At 41.8% G+C, this 22,500-nt stretch overlaps 1 protein-coding gene across 2 annotated transcripts in view; it reads left to right on the top strand.

Annotated features, from left to right (window-relative positions):
* The first annotated feature begins 226 nt into the window (after nt 1-226).
* LOC308700166 (protein TMEPAI-like) overlaps nt 227-22,500 on the top strand; it is a 33,448-nt gene continuing 11,174 nt past the window's right edge. Inside the window, exon 1 of one of the 2 annotated variants that reach the window (XM_081381596.1) lies at nt 227-577. In XM_081381596.1, the coding sequence (XP_081237722.1) occupies nt 472-577 (106 nt within the window). In that variant the 5' untranslated portion in view covers nt 227-471. The remainder of the gene's footprint in view (nt 578-22,500) is intronic. The other variant, XM_081381595.1, reaches the window with a different exon arrangement.

The following is a 22,500-nucleotide window of genomic DNA, read 5'->3' as shown; positions in this document are numbered from 1 at the left end:
ACTGAACCTTCTTTTCATTTGAAAAATCTTGCGATTGTGTGTGTTGTTGCTGCATGTCCTATCTCTGAGAGATCAATGGCATCTAAACGCAGAACTGGCTCATGCACTCAGTCAAAGGCCAAGTCTGGCAGTGACGTCATGCTGTCTGCATCGAGGCCCCGCCCCCTGCGCACTAGCCCCGCCCCCTCGCGGGTTCCCAGCCAACTTGGACTTGAATGAGGAGCTCAGACGGCTGGGAAAGAAAGTAGTACAAACCGTCTGGGAATAACACCGGGAATACTGGAGGAATTCAGAGACCAGACACCGGGACCGGGAGGGGGGAACCGGCTGAAGGAAAGCCGTGACAAACGCCCTCAGATCTACCGGGAAGAAGGAAGGGAAAAACCCTGCGTCAATGTTTTTATTCGACAGCGCGCGGCGGTGAATCCCCAGGTTTTTCCACGTCGATCCCCGTGAGATTATTTTTTCCCAATGTTCAGCTTCATGGGTCTGATGAACGGAACCACCGACACACACACCAATGTCTCCTGTACATGTAACTGCAAGAGATCCACTTCATTCCAGAGTATGGCGATCAGTGAGTATCAGTTTCTCTCTGTTTTCCCTGACGTAACGTTACTTCGCGAAACCCGCCGAGCGAACCGATTCGGATTAAACTAGTTCCGTTCGAACCGAATCATCTCGCATCCATACAAGCCCGCAGTGTGTTTACGTTCTTCTTTGGGTGCTTAAACTCATCTTTTGTGAGATAACGAGTCAGATGAACTCCTCTGAAAGTTTTGACGGGGACTAGTTTATGTCGTGGAAGGATCCGGTTAGTGGGTGAAGCGGTCAGTGACAGTCTGTAATCATCAGCACATTAGATCATCAATCTCTCTGAAGCCACGGAAATATGAGGTTCCCTTTGCGAGGAACCCCTTTCATAACTAATAACATGATAATCTCTCTCTCTCTCTCTCCCTCTCTCTCTCTCTCTCTCTCTCTCTCTCTCTCTATTCAGTACTGGTCAGAAGTTTGGAAACATTACTATTTTTAATGTTTGTGAAAGAGTCTCTTCTGCTCACCGAGGCTGCATTTATTGCATCAAAAATACAGTAAAAACAGTGAAATATTATTATAATGTAAATCATCTGTTCTCTATGTGAATATACAGTAAAGTGTAATTTATTCCTGTGATCAAAGCTGAATGTTCAGCATCATTACTCCAGTCTTCAGTGTCACATGATCCTCCAGAAATCACTCTAATATGAGGATTTATGATCAGTGTTGGAAACACTTGTGCTTCAATATGCAAATGCAAAAATATATTTTTGTGGAACCTGTGATACTTCTTTTCAGGATTCTTTCAGGAATAAAAAGTTAAAAAGTACAGCATTTATTCAAAATAACAATTTAAATCTTTACCGTCAATTTAAAGAGTGATTTCTGAAGGATCATGTGACACTGAAGACTGGAGTAATGATGCTGAACATCAGCTTTGATCACAGGAATAAATTACACTTTATTGTATATTCACATAGAGAACAGATGATTTACATTACAATAATATTTCCCTGTTTTTACTGTATTTTTGATCAAATAAACACAGCCTCGGTGAGCAGAAGAGACTCATTCAGAAACATTAAAAATAGTGTGTTTTGTAATGCTGTAATTGACGGGGAAAGTCTGCACAGTTTCTCTATGCACATGATGATGATGATGTAAGATGTGCAGATTTTCATAAGCTCTCTGTCATGATGTGTTCTGATCCGGGTTTATCAGAACGGATGTGGTGTGACGTTCTGTCTGCCCACAATCCTCAGCTGGGAGTCGCCCGACTAATACTTAATTTGTAGTGACTAACTCATTGTTCAGACGTCGGCCCCCTGTTGTCCAGCACACACACACACACACACACACACATATTCTCTTTGATTAACCGTCTTGCAAAATCTGTCTGCAGTTTCCAAATAATCTTTTGTAAAAGAAAAGCTGAGCAAATAAGAAGGTGATATGAGCTTCTAATGTCACTGTTATGGGAAAAAGATTTGCAGAGAATTCCGAGGTGGGACTTCAGGCGTCTCCGTTATCTCTTCCGGTAATATAATGTTCCTGGTATTTCTTGGCTTGTTTGTCTAGACAGAGACTCGTCACGCCTGATCTGAGGATGTTCTCTGCAAACGAAAGTGAAGTTGATCGAGCCGGTTCAGTCGGAAGCCCGTCAGGATCGGTGTGGGCGGCGAGGGAAGGGTTTAGTTATTTATATGTTGCCTCAGTCTGAGGATCTCCAACCGTTTGCACATTTTGCAGAAAAGGCCACAAGAATGAATGATTCTTGATTGTTGTTTTGAAGGATTGAAGTTTTGTGTGTTTCAGATCACAGAAATTATGCTGTTTCAACATTTACAGTCGAACCAAAGTGTATTCAGACATCTTCAACATTTCTCACATTATCTCAGTTTATTCGCTATAGTTTAGAGAACGGTAATAAATATGAGCAGAACTCAGTTGATATTTGACTGGTTTTGTCCGTCCTTCTGTTAGACTGTCTCACACATGAATTATGTTGAATATCTGTCAGCTGTTAAATTTAACTACACAATTAGATAATACCAGTTTAGCTCAACCAATCACCAAGCAATGCTTCATTGTGTTCAGTCTGTGTGTGAAAAGAGCATTAGCAATTAAAGAAAACACTTAAGAAAACATAATTTTTGGTCCCAAATGTGTATAAATGTCACTGGTAGTCTCTGTATGAAGAGTTATTGGATATAATATGCCACAGTTTACTTTATTCTGCTCTCCTCACTTACAGAACTGAACTATGGTGTCCTGATCACACTAGTAAAAACATATCAAAAATAATATCTGGTGTCTGCATACTTTGGTCTGACTGTGTGTGTGTTACAGTGAGACTCAGTTCTTTCCATTCTTGGAAACACAAGCCGGACAGAAAGTGTGTGAGCTCTCACTCGCTTCCTTCATGATCACAGAAGCCGGAGAGATAGAGCGATAGACGTACGTCACTCTCGATCAGATGCAAGTCCGTCTCTGAATCACTTCAACATCAAAGAAAGTTCAGCACCGACTGACGAGTAGAAATGTCAGCCCAAAGAAAACACAAAACTTTCACGTGTGATCGTGTATCGTGAGCACAAGCTATAATCAACATGACCTTTGCTAACCACATAATGAACTCACAGTACAAATAAACTTAAATTGAAATGCATAAAGCGAAGCCTGGTTTTAGGATCATGATTAAGATGTTTTGCATTAATTTTAGACACAGATAAACCCTGCGTCTCATGCTGAATGAAGTGATGTTATTTGAAATGTGTGCGTCGTCGTTCTGCCTTTTAATGTGAGCTGGTTTACATCTCAAACGCTGCATTACAGTGTGGAAACGTGTTTAATCATGATAATAATGCAAAACAACCTTATGGTCTTAAAAAGGGCTTCATTTTCTTTATGCAACAAGAAATTCTCTTGATTGAGAACGTTTTTGGGAAACAGGGAATGTTCTGTCAGAGTGATGAACAAATGTTCTTCAAGAGACGTTAATCGAACGTTCGTTCAAAGTTATCTGGACTTTAATAATGTTCTCTAAACATTAGCACAAAAACATTATTTATACATCGTTCATGGAGCGTTTTTTCCTCAAATGTTTCATGTTTTTTAAATGTTTCTGCTTGTTTCAGGACATTCAAAAGTAACGCTCTCATAATGTTTGGAATCTTTCCCTAATGTTTTGCATAAACAACAAAAACTGGATGTTTTTAACATTCAGAAGTAACGTTTTCTTACTTAGTAAAGAAGTAACTTAGTAAACATTCTCAGAACGTTTTTCTGAGCTGGGTTGACATTGGCTGTCAATATTTTTATTTTTCACCAGCCGGTGTCCTTATTGTTATACTTTTGGTGTGAATAATTATGGAGTGATTTTTAAAGTCTCCCTGTAGTCTATCATTTTATCCCTTAAAACTCATCTTTAATCACCAAAATGACATATTTAAACGTTTTTTCCCTTGAAAAATGCCTTAAAATATCTTGAGTGTAACTCGACACCCTTGCCTCATTTAGTATGCGCGGTTCTATGAATATGCAAATGAGCCCCGCCTCCACTCACTCCCTCAGCTCAGAGATCCACTGGTTGGCGATCACACGTTGATCTGATTGGTTACAAGGTAGTTTGTGACGTCAGAAACACCAGCGATTTCAAAGCGTGTTTTTGAGACTGTCTTTGGTTCACTGCAGTTTTAAGGAGGAAATACTCAGCAATGCTGTCGACTTATGAACTTACACATGGTTTGTCTTAAAGCATATTAATAACACCACATAGACACATAAACTACATTAAAAGCTTACAGGAAATGCTGTTTGTCTGAAGCTGGTCGTGTTTGCGGTGGGAATGCTGGAGCGGATCATCCCTTCGGGGTAAGATGGGACGGACGGATATTACAGCTGGTGTTTGTCCTGTTGTCGTTTGTGCTTCGTGTCTCTCCAGGGTTTGACAGTATGTAGTACAGTAAAAATAAATGTCTTTACTGTAACTTTTGATCAGTTTAACTCATCCTTGATGAATTGATTTTTTTGGGAAAAAAAATTAAAATAACTTTAAATAAAATAAAACAAAACTTTTGAACGGTAGTATTTAATGTTACAAAAGATTATATTTCAGATAAATGCTGTTCTTTTGAACTTTCTATTCATCAAAGAATCCTGAAATAAAAATATAAATAACATTTCAACACTGATAATAATCATAAATGTTTCTTGAGCATCAAATCCTCATATTAGAGTGATTTCTGAAGGATCATGTGACACTGAAGACTGGAGTAATGATGCTGAACATTCAGCTTTGATCACAGGAATAAATTACACTTTACTGTATATTCACATAGAGAACAGATGATTTACATTGTTATAATATTTCACAATATTATTATTATTAATATTTTTTTGTATTTGTAATCAAATAAATGCAGTTTTGAAATTCAAGTTGTCAGAGTTTTAGTGTCTACATTAAATTGCTATATATTATGTATAATAATGCAATGTGGGAATATTAGGGTGAAAAGTGGCCTACGTTATTTCAAATATATCTAGTGAGTGACAGAGCTTGACATATCGTGATATGTGACGAATCGTGACACGAGGGGATCGTTACACCTCGAGGGCACTGTTTTAACGATCTAAGCTCATGGTCTAACGTGCACTGCGCAAGTTCACTTAGGGCGTCCGAATCCACTTTTGCTAGTTTAACGACGGGGAAAATGGTCGGCGCTCCCGGCGCTGGTCTAAAAGGGTCGTCCCTATTCTCTTAATGAGTAATGGGTGTGTTTTATCTCTATTCTCTTAATGAGTAATGGGTGTGTTTTATCTCTATTCTCTTAATGAGTAATGGGTGTGTTTTATCTCTATTCTCTTAATGAGTAATGGGTGTGTTTTATCTCTATTCTCTTAATGAGTAATGGGTGTGTTTTATCTCTATTCTCTTAATGAGTAATGGGTGTGTTTTATCTCTATTCTCTTAATGAGTAATGGGTGTGTTTTATCTCTATTCTCTTAATGAGTAATGGGTGTGTTTTATCTCTATTCTCTTAATGAGTAATGGGTGTGTTTTATCTCTATTCTCTTAATGAGTAATGGGTGTGTTTTATCTCTATTCTCTTAATGAGTAATGGGTGTGTTTTATCTCTATTCTCTTAATGAGTAATGGGTGTGTTTTATCTCTATTCTCTTAATGAGTAATGGGTGTGTTTTATCTCTATTCTCTTAATGAGTAATGGGTGTGTTTTATCTCTATTCTCTTAATGAGTAATGGGTGTGTTTTATCTCTATTCTCTTAATGAGTAATGGGTGTGTTTTATCTCTATTCTCTTAATGAGTAATGGGTGTGTTTTATCTCTATTCTCTTAATGAGTAATGGGTGTGTTTTATCTCTATTCTCTTAATGAGTAATGGGTGTGTTTTATCTCTATTCTCTTAATGAGTAATGGGTGTGTTTTATCTCTATTCTCTTAATGAGTAATGGGTGTGTTTTATCTCTATTCTCTTAATGAGTAATGGGTGTGTTTTATCTCTATTCTCTTAATGAGTAATGGGTGTGTTTTATCTCTATTCTCTTAATGAGTAATGGGTGTGTTTTATCTCTATTCTCTTAATGAGTAATGGGTGTGTTTTGGGCGTAACGTGAAATTAACCAATCAGAGTCTCGTCTCCCGTTCCCTTTAAAAGCCAGGTGCGCTCACGCCATGGCGGATTCGCTATTTACATGACGGAAAGACCGAACCCGTCTCCAGAGCGCAAACGGATCTGCTCGTGCGCGAGGTCAAAGTGCGCTAGCAGAACATCTACGGGACAAGCCGGATTCACCATATCTTTATGTGCACAATAATAATCTTCTACATTGTAATCCTTTTATTTTAAATATTTGGCATGTTTGTGTGTTGCTGTGCATCCCTGTGTGTGTAATAAGCAGAGTGTGTGTGTGTGTAATAAGCAGAGTGTACGAGCGTTGTGGACCCGCCTATAGGCGCACATTACTAACGCGCTCATTAAATAACAAAAAAATACTGCGCCATTGACTTTAGAGCAGGTTCAGTCGGTCAATGACTATTGAGCTCGGTCACTCGGTCTTTGACTACTCGGTCAAAGGTCTATTTCTGTTCCTCAAATAGCAACGCTCCAACAATGCGCCAGAACACACACAGAACACACACTGAAACACACACAGAACACACACTCGTTCTCAGAACAGCAGCACATGGGGCGCACAAATGGGCGCAGATGCATTTGCTATTTAAACAACGCGGCGCAGGACGTGAAAATGAAAACTGCGTCGGGCTGAAACTAGCAAAACACACTTGTGTCGCGCCTGGCGCTGCATTGCACCGGGTGTAAGATAGGGCCCTGTGTGTGTGTGTGTGTGTTCTTCTCACAGCACAGGAAAACAAGTGTGTGTGTGTGTGTGTGTGTGTGTGTGTGTGTGTGTGTGTTCTTCTCCTCACAGCACAGGAAAACAAGTGTTTGTGTGTGTGTGTGTGTGTGTGTGTGTGTGTGTGTGTGTGTGTGTGTGTGTGTGTGTGTGTGTGTGTGTGTGTGTGTGTGTGTGTGTGTGAGACGTGTACAGTAGTGTGTGTGTGTGTGTGTGTGTGTGTGTGTGTGTGTGTGTGTGTGTGTGTGTGTGAGACATGTACAGTAGAGCGAGAGACACTCACTGACTCCAGCTGTCTGTTATTCTCCTGACACACAGATTTCTCCATTCGATTCGATTCAGTCTCGATGTATTGGGTTGGACATCTACACGCCTCGGCCGGTGTGTGCGGTTCGGATCAGGATCTGGTTACAGAAGATCATGAGAAATTGTGAAACCGGTTTTCCCCCGTTCCCAGTCTTCTGTGGTTTTTCCCTTTCCTCTCTCTTCCTCGTACACACACACTCACTTTGACTCATAAAGTTTTGACTTTTTGACTCGTGTGTGTGTGTGTGTGTGTGTGTGTGTGTTCTCTATTCTCTCTTCTCTACTTCATTATTAGTCCAAACACTGATTTTAACTTCAATCCAAACACAGAAGCTCCACACACACTTTACAGATCTTACCAGTCCAAAGCGTTTGACTGGAAGTGTTTATCATTCACTGTGTTCATCAGTGTGTTTCTGGTGTCAGGCACACACACACACACACACACACACACACACACACACACACACACACACAGTGTGTGAGTGAATAATGAAGTGTTCTGGTCCAGCTGAAGGAGATCTGGACTCTGGAGATCGGCTAAAGGACTAATGGAGGAGTCAGCCTCAGGCGAACTGAAACTTCATTTATTTAATCTAGAGAGTAGAGCTGCACTATATGTCGAAATTATCGAAATATCGCAAATGTATTTATCGATATGCATATCGCAGCGGCTTGCAATAACTGGAGTCATGATCAAAAGACAGAGAAACTCACTCGCAGCTCTCGGCTGAAGAACTTCTGTAGCTTTAATAAGAATCAGGATATCAGTGTTTATTTTTACATTTGATTATTGAGTTTGTGTTGTTTAATAACCCTAATGTAGGATAACCTGACCCCTGACCCCGAGGTTTACCCTGATGTTAGAATAACTCTTCTGATATACAGTAAAACACTGATGTTCACTGGCAGAAGATTAGGAATGTGTTCTCGACACAAAAAGAATGAAACACATATGTTGGTTATATCATTTTAAATATATTTTAAAGATAATTTACGTTTATTTTACACACTTTAAGCATTATCGTATCGCATATCGAATATCACAATGTTCGCAAAATATTGTGCAGTCACATGTAGTGTCATCTACACTGATTAGGACTGGGGTGGAATATTGATTTCTCAAATTTAATAGGCCTAAATTTTTATTCTGATGAACCGATTCTCAAACCCCAAGAGTGGATCTTTTAGTTTTCAATTGATGAATGAATAAAACTCCCTAAAACTCGATAAAGAGTGTGTTATTCCCGCTATATTAAAGCAGATAAAGAGTGTGTTATTCCCGCTATATTAAAGCCGATAAAGAGTGCGTTATTCCCGCTATATTAAAGCCGATAAAGAGTGTGTTATTCCCGCTATATTAAAGCCGATAAAGAGTGCGTTATTCCCGCTATATTAAAGCTGATAAAGAGTGCGTTATTCCCGCTATATTAAAGCAGATAAAGAGTGTGTTATTCCCGCTATATTAAAGCCGATAAAGAGTGTGTTATTTCCGCTATATTAAAGCTGATAAAGAGTGTGTTATTCCCGCTATATTAAAGCCGATAAAGAGTGTGTTATTCCCGCTATATTAAAGCTGATAAAGAGTGTGTTATTCCCGCTATATTAAAGCAGATAAAGAGTGTGTTATTCCCGCTATATTAAAGCCGATAAAGAGTGCGTTATTCCCGCTATATTAAAGCCGATAAAGAGTGTGTTATTCCCGCTATATTAAAGCAGATAAAGAGTGCGTTATTCCCGCTATATTAAAGCAGATAAAGAGTGTGTTATTCCCGCTATATTAAAGCCGATAAAGAGTGTGTTATTCCCGCTATATTAAAGCCGATAAAGAGTGTGTTATTCCCGCTATATTAAAGCAGATAAAGAGTGTGTTATTCCCGCTATATTAAAGCCGATAAAGAGTGCGTTATTCCCGCTATATTAAAGCCGATAAAGAGTGTTATTCCCGCTATATTAAAGCCGATAAAGAGTGCGTTATTCCCGCTATATTAAAGCTGATAAAGAGTGCGTTATTCCCGCTATATTAAAGCCGATAAAGAGTGTGTTATTCCCGCTATATTAAAGCCGATAAAGAGTGCGTTATTCCCGCTATATTAAAGCCGATAAAGAGTGCGTTATTCCCGCTATATTAAAGCCGATAAAGAGTGTGTTATTCCCGCTATATTAAAGCTGATAAAGAGTGTGTTATTCCCGCTATATTAAAGCTGATAAAGAGTGTGTTATTCCCGCTATATTAAAGCCGATAAAGAGTGTGTTATTCCCGCTATATTAAAGCCGATAAAGAGTGCGTTATTCCCGCTATATTAAAGCCGATAAAGAGTGTGTTATTCCCGCTATATTAAAGCCGATAAAGAGTGCGTTATTCCCGCTATATTAAAGCCGATAAAGAGTGCGTTATTCCCGCTATATTAAAGCCGATAAAGAGTGTGTTATTCCCGCTATATTAAAGCCGATAAAGAGTGCGTAATTCCCGCTATATTAAAGCCGATAAAGAGTGCGTTATTCCCGCTATATTAAAGCCGATAAAGAGTGCGTTATTCCCGCTATATTAAAGCCGATAAAGAGTGCGTTATTCCCGCTATATTAAAGCTGATAAAGAGTGTGTTATTTCCGCTATATTAAAGCTGATAAAGAGTGTGTTATTCCCGCTATATTAAAGCTGATAAAGAGTGTGTTATTCCCGCTATTTTAAAGCTGATAAAGAGTGTGTTATTCCCGCTATATTAAAGCCGATAAAGAGTGCGTTATTCCCGCTATATTAAAGCCGATAAAGAGTGCGTTATTCCCGCTATATTAAAGCCGATAAAGAGTGTGTTATTCCCGCTATATTAAAGCTGATAAAGAGTGTGTTATTCCCGCTATATTAAAGCCGATAAAGAGTGTGTTATTCCCGCTATATTAAAGCCGATAAAGAGTGCGTTATTCCCGCTATATTAAAGCCGATAAAGAGTGCGTTATTCCCGCTATATTAAAGCCGATAAAGAGTGCGTTATTCCCGCTATATTAAAGCCGATAAAGAGTGCGTTATTCCCGCTATATTAAAGCCGATAAAGAGTGCGTTATTCCCGCTATATTAAAGCCGATAAAGAGTGCGTTATTCCCGCTATATTAAAGCCGATAAAGAGTGCGTTATTCCCGCTATATTAAAGCTGATAAAGAGTGTGTTATTCCCGCTATATTAAAGCCGATAAAGAGTGCGTTATTCCCGCTATATTAAAGCCGATAAAGAGTGCGTTATTCCCGCTATATTAAAGCTGATAAAGAGTGTGTTATTCCCGCTATATTAAAGCCGATAAAGAGTGCGTTATTCCCGCTATATTAAAGCTGATAAAGAGTGCGTTATTCCCGCTATATTAAAGCAGATAAAGAGTGTGTTATTCCCGCTATATTAAAGCCGATAAAGAGTGCGTTATTCCCGCTATATTAAAGCCGATAAAGAGTGCGTTATTCCCGCTATATTAAAGCCGATAAAGAGTGCGTTATTCCCGCTATATTAAAGCTGATAAAGAGTGTGTTATTCCCGCTATATTAAAGCTGATAAAGAGTGTGTTATTCCCGCTATATTAAAGCCGATAAAGAGTGTGTTATTCCCGCTATATTAAAGCCGATAAAGAGTGTGTTATTCCCGCTATATTAAAGCGATAAAGAGTGTGTTATTCCTCCAGCGGAGACTCTGGTCATCATGAGGGTTATGAGTGAATCACTTCAGGAAAGGAGAGTACAGTTTCAGTGCAGCATGTGCAGCGCAAGCCTGTCATAAACACTGTACAACTATAACGAGAACATTATAATTGTGTGTTTGGGACGTGGCTTTTATCAGTGAAACCTTTGTTTTTGTAGTCAGAAATTATATAAAAATCTGTATTTAGATTTATCAGCCAATGTTTCGGTTATCGGCTTTCAAATATAAAGAATTATCGGTTATCGATATCGGACAAAATGTTCATATCAGTGCGTCACTGTCTGATACTTCTGATGTGAAAGTCTTCAGTTTCATCTGTAAACTCAGTCAGTAAGTGTGTGTGTGTGTGTGTGTGTGTGTGTGTGTGTGTGTGTGTGTGTGTGTGTGTGTGTGTGTGTGTGTGTGTGTGTGTGTTTAATCTCTTGCTCTACTAGTTACAGCAGCAAATAAACATCAATGAACATCAGACGGAAAGTTGAAAGATTCAGAACAACTCCCTTAATCTCTGTCATAACGTTTGATAACTGTAAGCTGTAATATTACAGCGACTGACGAGTTCCTGTAGAGTTTACAGCTTTAGTTCTGAGAGATTTTACTGACGTTCTGCTATAGACTCGAATCGAGATCAGAACTGAATCCGATCACAAGCTTGTGAAAGCTGAAGTGTGTGTTAGTGCAGATGATGTGATGTTGAAGGTGTGTGTGGCGTTTGGCTCTTTTGTTGTCGGAGAGACGCTTTCAGTGTCTGGAGTCAGAAAGAGCAGATGGAGTGTGTGTGTGTTTGTGTGTGTGTGTGTGTGTGTGTGTGGGAATATAGAAATGCCCGACTCAACCCCCTTCACATACACACACACACACACACACATCTGACTTCATTAGTCATGTGTTATGTCACGTCCATGTCCGCTCTCCCAGCATGCTCTCTGTTTTGCTTCTCTTCAGTATTCCTGTGAGCAGCTCCGGTTATGAACGTGTGTGTGTGTGTGTGTGTGTCTGCAATGTCCCCACAAGGATAGTAAAACTTGAAAATTGGATTACTAAAATGTGTTTTTTTGAAAATGTAAAAATAGATAGTTTTGATTGGTAGGTTTTGGGGTAGTGTGTGTGTGTGTGTGTGTGTGTGTGTGTGTGTGTGTGTGTGTGTGTGTGTGTGTGTGTGTGTGTGTGTGTGTGTGTGTGTGTGTGTGTGTGTGTGTGTGTGTGTGTGTGTGTGTGTGTGTGTGTGTGTGTGTGTGTTTGAGTGTATGTGAGTGTTTTGGAGGTCACTTTAGTCTCAGTCTCATCTGAGTCTTAATTGTCTGTAGTTTAATTCAGATGTATGTAAATGAGCATTTAGCATATGAGACACTGCAGCTGTGTGTGTGTCTGTTGCAGAGGTCAGAGGTCACAGGCAGGACCAGCCAGTGAAATAAAGGCCTGTGTGTGTGTGTGTGTGTGTGTGTGTGTGTGTGTGTGTGTGTGTGTGTGTGTGTGTGTGTGTGTGTGTGGTTAAACTCATGATCTCCTGTAGTTTTCCTCTCGTTCTCCTCCACCTTCCCTCAGTAGTGCTCAGAGTGAACCGTGACCTTTGCTCCATTTATCCCTGTGTGTCTGAGAACGAGTCTGGGAAGTGTGTGTTCTGCTGTGTGTTTGTTTTGTCTGAGAACACAGACGGGAACTTGCTGTCAGATGGGTTGGTCGTGGTCACATGACATTAATAGTTTTGTGTGTGTTGGTGACAGGTATGACGGATTCTCCAGAGACACGGAAACACGTAGCGTTGTGTGTGTGTGAGTGTGTGTGTGTGTGTGCCTTCACTGGTTAGAATAATACTGAAACTGACTGCAGACACACAGCTGATAAAAGGTTGAGTTTTCAAGTGCTTCAGACGCACAACATGCCGTGTGTGTGTGTGTGTGTGTATTCTCGTACAGTGTTGTGTATTCATGGGGGAGTTTAACTCGAGTCTCGCCGAGTTGCAGATGTGAGCGAGTTAATCTTGGCCTTGAAACAGGTCAATTTTTATCACATTTGTACTTGCCGTCCCAGGTGTCTGTATCGACCGGCTGGGAAACATCAGGAAAACTCCGGACTCTTATCTCAGAACATTCCAGACGTCTCGCTCACAGACGCTAACCTGATGTTCTGGTTAGAGGCATTGGAAATGTCTTACTAAAGAATTATTTTTCAAAGGTGTAAATAAAGATTATTTACTTTAGATTGAATTTTTCACAAGAAAATACAATGTCAGTCTTTCTACTTAAAAATATCACACTTAATTTAATTAAATAAAATGTTGAGTGAAAATTGTTTTAAAGTCCCCCTGTAGTCAATCATTTTATCCCGTAAAACTCATCTTTGATCACCAAAATGACAAAATTCTTCATGCCTTAAAATATCTTGAATGTAACTCGACGCCCTCGCCTCATTTAGTATGCGCGTTTCTATGAATATGCAAATGAGCCCCGCCTCCACTCACTCCCTCAGCTCAGAGATCCACTGGTTGATGATCACACGTTGATCTGATTGGTTACAAGGTAGTTTGTGACGTCAGAAACACCAGCGATTTCAAAGCGTGTTTTTGAGACTGTCTTTGGTTCACTGCAGTTTTAAGGAGGAAATACTCAGCAATGCTGTCGACTTATGAACTTACACATGGTTTGTCTTAAAGCAGATTAAAAACACCACATAGACACATAAACAACATTAAAGCTGGATGTTCACCACAGGGGGACTTTAACAGTAAATCCTACACCAGTTTTCTTCAGTTTACAGGTGTTTGTGGACGGTGTTCGTTCGTTTTAGGATGTTAAATCTCAGGTTCAGTTTTTGATAAACGCCTGTGAAACAGAACGAGTGTGAATCATTCCAGGCTGGAGATTATCCAGCGTCTGAAACCAGAGGCCGTTCATCTGGAATGTTATTTTGCCCGCGGGAAAGAAGGTGCACCTGGAATCAGCCAAACACACACACACACACACACACACACACACACACACATACACACACACGACTGAGAGACTCAGACCTGGAATCAGCCAAACACACACACACACACACACACACACACACACACACACACACGACTGAGAGACTCAGACCTGGAATCAGCCAAACACACACACACACACACACACACACACACACACACACACACACACACACACACACACACACACACACGACTGAGAGACTCAGACCTGGAATCAGCCAAACACACACACACGCACACACACACACACGACTGAGACTCAGACCTGGAATCAGCCAATCACACACACACACACACACACACACACACACACACACACACACACACACACACGACTGAGAGACTCAGACCTGGAATCAGCCAAACACACACACACACACACACACACACACACGACTGAGAGACTCAGACCTGGAATCAGCCAAACACACACACACACACACACACACACACACACACACACGACTGAGAGACTCAGACCTGGAATCAGCCGAACGCACACACACACACACACACACACGACTGAGACTCAGACCTGGAATCAGCCGAACACACACACACACACACACGACTGAGAGACTCAGACCTGGAATCAGCCAAACACACACACACACGCACACACACACACACACACACGACTGAGACTCAGACCTGGAATCAGCCGAACACACACACACACACACACACACACGACTGAGAGACTCAGACCTGGAATCAGCCAAAAACACACACACACACACACACACACACACACACACACACACACACACACACACACACACACACACGACTGAGAGACTCAGACCTGGAATCAGCCAAACACACACACACACACACACACACACACACACACACATGACTGAGAGACTCAGACCTGGAATCAGCCAAACACACACACACACACACACACACACACACACATACACACAACTGAGACTCAGACCTGGAATCAGCCGAACACACACACGCACACACACACACACACACACACACACACACACACACACACACACACACACACACACATACACACAACTGAGACTCAGACCTGGAATCAGCCGAACACACACACACACACACACACGACTGACTCAACACCGTCACCAATCTGAGAAAAAACATTTTGCATGTATTTGGTCACGTTTTCATTGGGGTTTGATTGATGTGTTTCCGTTCGCTGATTGTTTATTTGTTCACTTTGACTTTTTTGCATCCCGACCCTTATTTTCATTTGTTTGTGTCGGTGCAAAATGACGTTTGTTAGAGACCGCGTTCATAATCCCGCTGAACAGAGCTGCACGACTCTGGAGAATCAAGCTTTTTTTTCTTTAGAAAATTCCATTACTGGAATTCATCATATTCCATTCATTTTTTAATAGTGTTTCACATACTGGTAAAACAATGTCATTGATAGAATCTTTATTTGAAGCGTCAAATTACTTTCCAAAGGTGATTTACTGTATTTTGGTCTCTACCGTAGACATCAGTGTTTACATCTGAACTATAAACATTTATTCCAGGACTTCTGTTATAATTTGAATGTTTGTGAAACAGAAATAATGATGATGTGTGGCTGAAAACACTGTTTGTGAAGCTGTTTTAAATAGGAATGCGTGTTTGAATGGAGATAAACGTGCAGCTCTACTGCTGAACAATGATTCAGGAGTTCAACCGTCAGTCTCATTAAAGCATAGTTTGCATTGTTTACTGCATCTCCCGCCCTAGGCGTGTTTGAACGGCGTTAGACAAACAAACACTGCGTGTTGAGACGGATTCCTCAGTGCTCACCTGACCGTCGCTAGACCAAACACACACACTCGTCTGCTACACACACACACTCGTCTGCAACACACACCTGTCTGCTAAACACGCTCGTCTGCCAAACACACTCGTCTGCTAAACACGCTCGTCTGCTAAACACGCTCGTCTGCTAAACACACACTCGTCTGCCAAACACACTCGTCTGCTAAACACACACACTCGTCTGCAGCACACACCTGTCTGCTAAACACACGCTCGTCTGCTAAACACACACTCGTCTGCCAAACACACTCGTCTGCTAAACACACACACACGTTTGCTAAACACACTCGTCTGCTAAACACACACACACACGTCTGCTAAACACACTCGTCTGCTAAACACACACACACACGTCTGCTAAACACACTCGTCTGCTACACACACACTCGTCTGCCAAACACACTCGTCTGCCAAACACACTCGTCTGCCAAACACACTCGTCTGCCAAACACACTCGTCTGCCAAACACACTCGTCTGCCAAACACACTCTTCTGCCAAACACACTCGTCTGCCAAACACACTCGTCTGCCAAACACACTCGTCTGCCAAACACACACTCGTCTGCCAAACACACTCGTCTGCTAAACAAACACACTCGTCTGCCAAACAAACACACTCGTCTGCCAAACACACACACACTCGTCTGCCAAACACACACTCGTCTGCCAAACACACACCCGTCTGCCAAACACACACTCGTCTGCTAAACGCACTCGTCTGCCAAACAAACACACTCGTCTGCCAAACACACACTCGTCTGCTAAACGCACTCGTCTGCCAAACAAACACACTCGTCTGCTAAACAAACACACTCGTCTGCCAAACACACTCGTCTGCCAAACACACACACCCTCGTCTGCCAAACACACTCGTCTGCCAAACACACCCTCGTCTGCCAAACACACCCTCGTCTGCCAAACACACACTCGTCTGCCAAACACACACTCGTCTGCTAAACACACTCGTCTGCCATACACACACTCGTCTGCCAAACACACACTCGTCTGCCAAACAAACTCGTCTGCCAAACACACACTCGTCTGCCAAACACACACACCCTCGTCTGCCAAACACACACTCGTCTGCCAAACACACTCGTCTGCCAAACACACACTCGTCTGCTAAACGCACTCGTCTGCTAAACAAACACACTCGTCTGCTAAACAAACACACTCGTCTGCCAAACACACTCGTCTGCCAAACACACCCTCGTCTGCCAAACACACCCTCGTCTGCCAAACACACTCGTCTGCCAAACACACACTCGTCTGCTAAACACACTCGTCTGCCAAACACACACTCGTCTGCCATACACACACTCGTCTGCCAAACACACACTCGTCTGCCAAACAAACTCGTCTGCCAAACACACACTCGTCTGCCAAACACACACACCCTCGTCTGCCAAACACACACTCGTCTGCCAAACACACACTCGTCTGCCAAACACACACTCGTCTGCTAAACACACTCGTCTTCCAAACAAATCGTCTGCCAAACACACTCGTCTGCTAAACAAACACACTCGTCTGCCAAACACACTCGTCTGCCAAACACACACACACTAGTCTGCCAAACACACACACACTCGTCTGCCAAACACACACACACACTCGTCTGCCAAACACACACACACTCGTCTGCCAAACACACACTCGTCTGCCAAACACACACTCGTCTGCCAAACACACTCGTCTGCCAAACACACTCGTCTGCTAAACAAACACACTCGTCTGCCAAACACACTCGTCTGCTAAACAAACTCGTCTGCCAAACACACTCGTCTGCTAAACAAACACACTCGTCTGCCAAACAAACACACTCGCCTGCTAAATAAGCACTCGTCTGCTAAACACACTCGTCTGCTAAACACACTCGTCTGCTAAACACACACACACACTCGTCTGCCAAACACACTCGTCTGCTAAACACACTCGTCTGCTAAACACACTCGTCTGCCAAACAAACTTGTCTGCCAAACACACTCGTCTGCTAAACAAACACACTCGTCTGCCAAACAAACACACTTGTCTGCCAAACAAACACACTCGTCTGCCAAACAAACACACTCGTCTGCTAAATAAACACACTCGTCTGCTAAACACACTCGTCTGCTAAACACACACACGCACACACACTCGTCTGCCAAACACACTCGTCTGCCAAACACACTCGTCTGCTAAACACACTCGTCTGCCAAACACACTCGTCTGCTAAACACACTCGTCTGCTAAACACACTCGTCTGCTAAACTCACTCGTCTGCTAAACACACTCGTCTGCCAAACAAACTTGTCTGCCAAACACACTCGTCTGCTAAACAAACACACTCGTCTGCTAAACAAACACACTCGTCTGCTAAACAAACACACTCGTCTGCTAAACAAACACACTCGTCTGCTAAACAAACACACTCGTCTGCCAAACAAACACACTCGTCTGCTAAATAAACATACCCGTCTGCTAAACACACTCGTCTGCTAAACACACTCGTCTGCTAAACACACACACACACTCGTCTGCCAAACACACTCGTCTGCTAAACACACTCGTCTGCTAAACACACTCGTCTGCCAAACAAACTTGTCTGCCAAACACACTCGTCTGCTAAACAAACACACTCGTCTGCTAAACACACTCGTCTGCTTAACACACACACTCGTCTGCCAAACACACTCGTCTGCTAAACACACACACACACTCGTCTGCCAAACACACTCGTCTGCTAAACACACTCGTCTGCTAAACACTCGTCTGCCAAACAAACTTGTCTGCCAAACACACTCGTCTGCTAAACAAACACACTCGTCTGCTAAACACACTCGTCTGCTTAACACACACACTCGTCTGCCAAACACACTCGTCTGCTAAACACACACACACACTCGTCTGCCAAACACACTCGTCTGCTAAACACACTCGTCTGCTAAACAAACACAGTCGTCTGCCAAACACACTCGTCTGCTAAACACACTCGTCTGCTAAACAAACACACTCGTCTGCTAAACAAACACACTCGTCTGCTAAACACACACACACACACTCGTCTGCTAAACACACACACACACACTCGTCTGCCAAACACACTCGTCTGCCAAACACACTCGTCTGCCAAACACACTCGTCTGCCAAACACACTCGTCTGCCAAACACACACTCGTCTGCCAAACACACTCGTCTGCTAAACAAACACACTCGTCTGCTAAACAAACACACTCGTCTGCCAAACACACACACACTCGTCTGCCAAACACACACTCGTCTGCCAAACACACACCCGTCTGCCAAACACACACTCGTCTGCTAAACGCACTTGTCTGCCAAACAAACACACTCGTCTGCTAAACAAACACACTCGTCTGCCAAACACACTCGTCTGCCAAACACACACACCCTCGTCTGCCAAACACACTCGTCTGCCAAACACACTCGTCTGCCAAACACACACACCCTCGTCTGCCAAACACACCCTCGTTTGCCAAACACACACTCGTCTGCCAAACACACACTCGTCTGCTAAACACACTCGTCTGCCAAACACACACTCGTCTGCCATACACACACTCGTCTGCCAAACACACACTCGTCTGCCAAACAAACTCGTCTGCCAAACAAACTCGTCTGCCAAACACACACTCGTCTGCCAAACACACACACCCTCGTCTGCCAAACACACACTCGTCTGCCAAACACACTCGTCTGCCAAACACACACTCGTCTGCTAAACGCACTCGTCTGCTAAACAAACACACTCGTCTGCTAAACAAACACACTCGTCTGCCAAACACACTCGTCTGCCAAACACACACACCCTCGTCTGCCAAACACACCCTCGTCTGCCAAACACACCCTCGTCTGCCAAACACACCCTCGTCTGCCAAACACACACTCGTCTGCCAAACACACACTCGTCTGCTAAACACACTCGTCTGCCATACACACTCGTCTGCCAAACACACACTCGTCTGCCAAACAAACTTGTCTGCCAAACACACTCGTCTGCTAAACAAACACACTCGTCTGCTAAACACACTCGTCTGCTTAACACACACACTCGTCTGCCAAACACACTCGTCTGCTAAACACACACACACACTCGTCTGCCAAACACACTCGTCTGCTAAACACACTCGTCTGCTAAACAAACACAGTCGTCTGCCAAACACACTCGTCTGCTAAACACACTCGTCTGCTAAACAAACACACTCGTCTGCTAAACAAACACACTCGTCTGCTAAACACACACACACACACTCGTCTGCCAAACACACTCGTCTGCCAAACACACTCGTCTGCCAAACACACTCGTCTGCCAAACACACTTGTCTGCTAAACACACACACACACACACACACTCGTCTGCCAAACACACTCGGCTGCTAAACAAACACACTCGTCTGCCAAACACACTCGTCTGCTAAACACACACACACACTCGTCTGCCAAACACACTCGTCTGCTAAACACACACACACACTCGTCTGCCAAACACACTCGTCTGCCAAACACACTCGTCTGCCAAACACACTCGTCTGCTAAACACACACACTCGTCTGCTAAACAAACACACTCGTCTGCTTATCCAAACATGCACATCTGAACCTTCAGCAGAAACCCGTACCAGTTAGTCCACAGCTGTATGACGTTTATTTAAGTTAAATTATAATATTTTCTTCTATTATTTTGATGTTTAAATTTTTAGATATATATATTGTAATATTGTGTATATATATATATATGGCAATATTGTATTATTAACAGTCATGCCAATAAAGCAAATTTGAATTTAAATGTATATGACGTGCACCAATTCAGATGTTCTGCCCAATATCTTATGATTGACAAAGCCTGATGTTATAATCTAATGTTAATGCAGAGTAGAGAACCAATCAGCATCCAGGACTGGTGTTTTATAACGTGTTTCCCACAGTCGGGTTCGCTGTGAACGCCAGCGCTCGTAAGTCAGAGCGAGAGAGTCTCTCTCTTTGTGTCTCTCTCTGTCTCTCTGCATTGTCATTCCCATGGAAATTAGCAAGCAAATTGTGACACCCTTTGACCTTTCACAAACACACACACACACAGCTACCACACCCACTTACCCGTCTGTGAGAGTGTGTGTGTGAGAGAGTGTGTGTGTGAGAGAGATATCATTTCTAATTATTATCAATGTTGAAAACAGTTGTGCTGCTTCATATTTTGGGGGAAACTATGAAACATTAGCATTCAAAGGTTTGTGGTCAGTAAGATAAAAATATATGTATATACTTTTTTTAATCAATGACGCATTAAAATTAATCAAAAGTGACAGTAAAGACATTTATAATGTTACAAAAGATTCTATTTCAAATAAATGCTGTTCTTTTGAACTTTATATTCATCAAAGAATCCTGAAAAATAACACACTGAATAAGAAAAATTTGACCTGTTTTCAACACTGATAATAATCATAAATGTTTCTTGATCATCAAATCCTCATATTAGAGTGATTTCTGAAGGATCATGTGACACTGAAGACTGGAGTAATGATGCTGAAAATTCAGCTTTGATCACAAGAATAAATTACACTTTACTGTATATTCACATAGAAAACTGATGATTTACATTATAATAATATTTCAAAATTTGGTTAGCAGAAGAGACTCTTTCCACATTTAAAAAATCTGAATTATGTTATATATATGCTGGAGGAGGTATTTTATTAATTTTTCCATTTGAAGACGGCCCTGAATGTCGCAAAGGGAAGTTTGGTCAGATTTAAACTAATATCTGAGGTCAAATTTGTTCCCAGACTGCAGCTAAACAAACAAACACTCTCTCTCACACACACACACACACACACACACACACACACACACACACACACACACCCCTCTCCTCTGTCTGTTCAGTGTTGTCTGGCACGACTGACTCGAGAGAGAGACGGGGGAGGAGCTTTGACCCCTCGTGACCCCTGTGTCTGATCTGTGTCTGATCTGTGTGTGTGTGTGTGTGTGTGTGTGTGTGTGTGTGTGTGTGTGTGTGTGTGTGTGTGTGTGTGTGTGTGTGCCGTCATCAGCTGCTCTCTTCAGCTCTTTGAATAGATGTCAGTGTCAGTGTTACAGCTTCATAAACTTATACGACTTGATGATAAGCTGGAGGAAGTGATGTCACTTTTATAGATTCTGATGAAATCTGATTTGAGTGACAGACAGACATGATGCCAGATACTGTGTTTGGAGACGTTTGGAAATGCAGAAATGATTTATAAATGAATATTGTTGTGGTTTCTCTGAGGAAACGGTGCCGTTTCTGAGCTGTTATGAGTTTAAGCTCCATAACAATAGTCATAACTATAACCATAATCTTTTAATAGTTAAATATTGTTATTGTTCTTACTGTGAATGGGCTTTAACCGCTGATAGTTTTAACATCAGACTGAAATTATTGACATTGTTTGGTTCAGTTCAGTGTGTGTGTGTGATTTTCAGTTACACTTTCCATTTGTTAACATTAGTAAACATGAACTAAAAATGAAAATTGTTATTAATCTTAGTTAATGTTAACTTTTCTGCATTTACTAATACATTTTTAAAATCATAAGTCTGTAAAGGAGTTAATGCACTAACAATATTATTGATCATAATTAGTTCGTGTTAACTTATACATTAACGAGAGCTTTAAAAAAAGTACAAAGTGCAACTGTGATCTTTACAGTCAAATCAAATATTATTCAGACATCAGATATAATTTTTGATATGTTTTTACTAGTGTGATCAGGACACTATAGTTCAGTTCTGTGAGTGAGGAGAGCAGAATAAAGTAAACTGTGACATATTACACCCA

The sequence above is a fragment of the Scardinius erythrophthalmus genome (assembly GCF_964197995.2).
Source record: "Scardinius erythrophthalmus genome assembly, chromosome: 12".
In the NCBI taxonomy this organism is placed as follows: domain Eukaryota; kingdom Metazoa; phylum Chordata; class Actinopteri; order Cypriniformes; family Leuciscidae; genus Scardinius; species Scardinius erythrophthalmus.
Note: the sequence above shows the minus strand (reverse complement) of the source record. Positions and strands in the feature narration are given on the sequence as shown.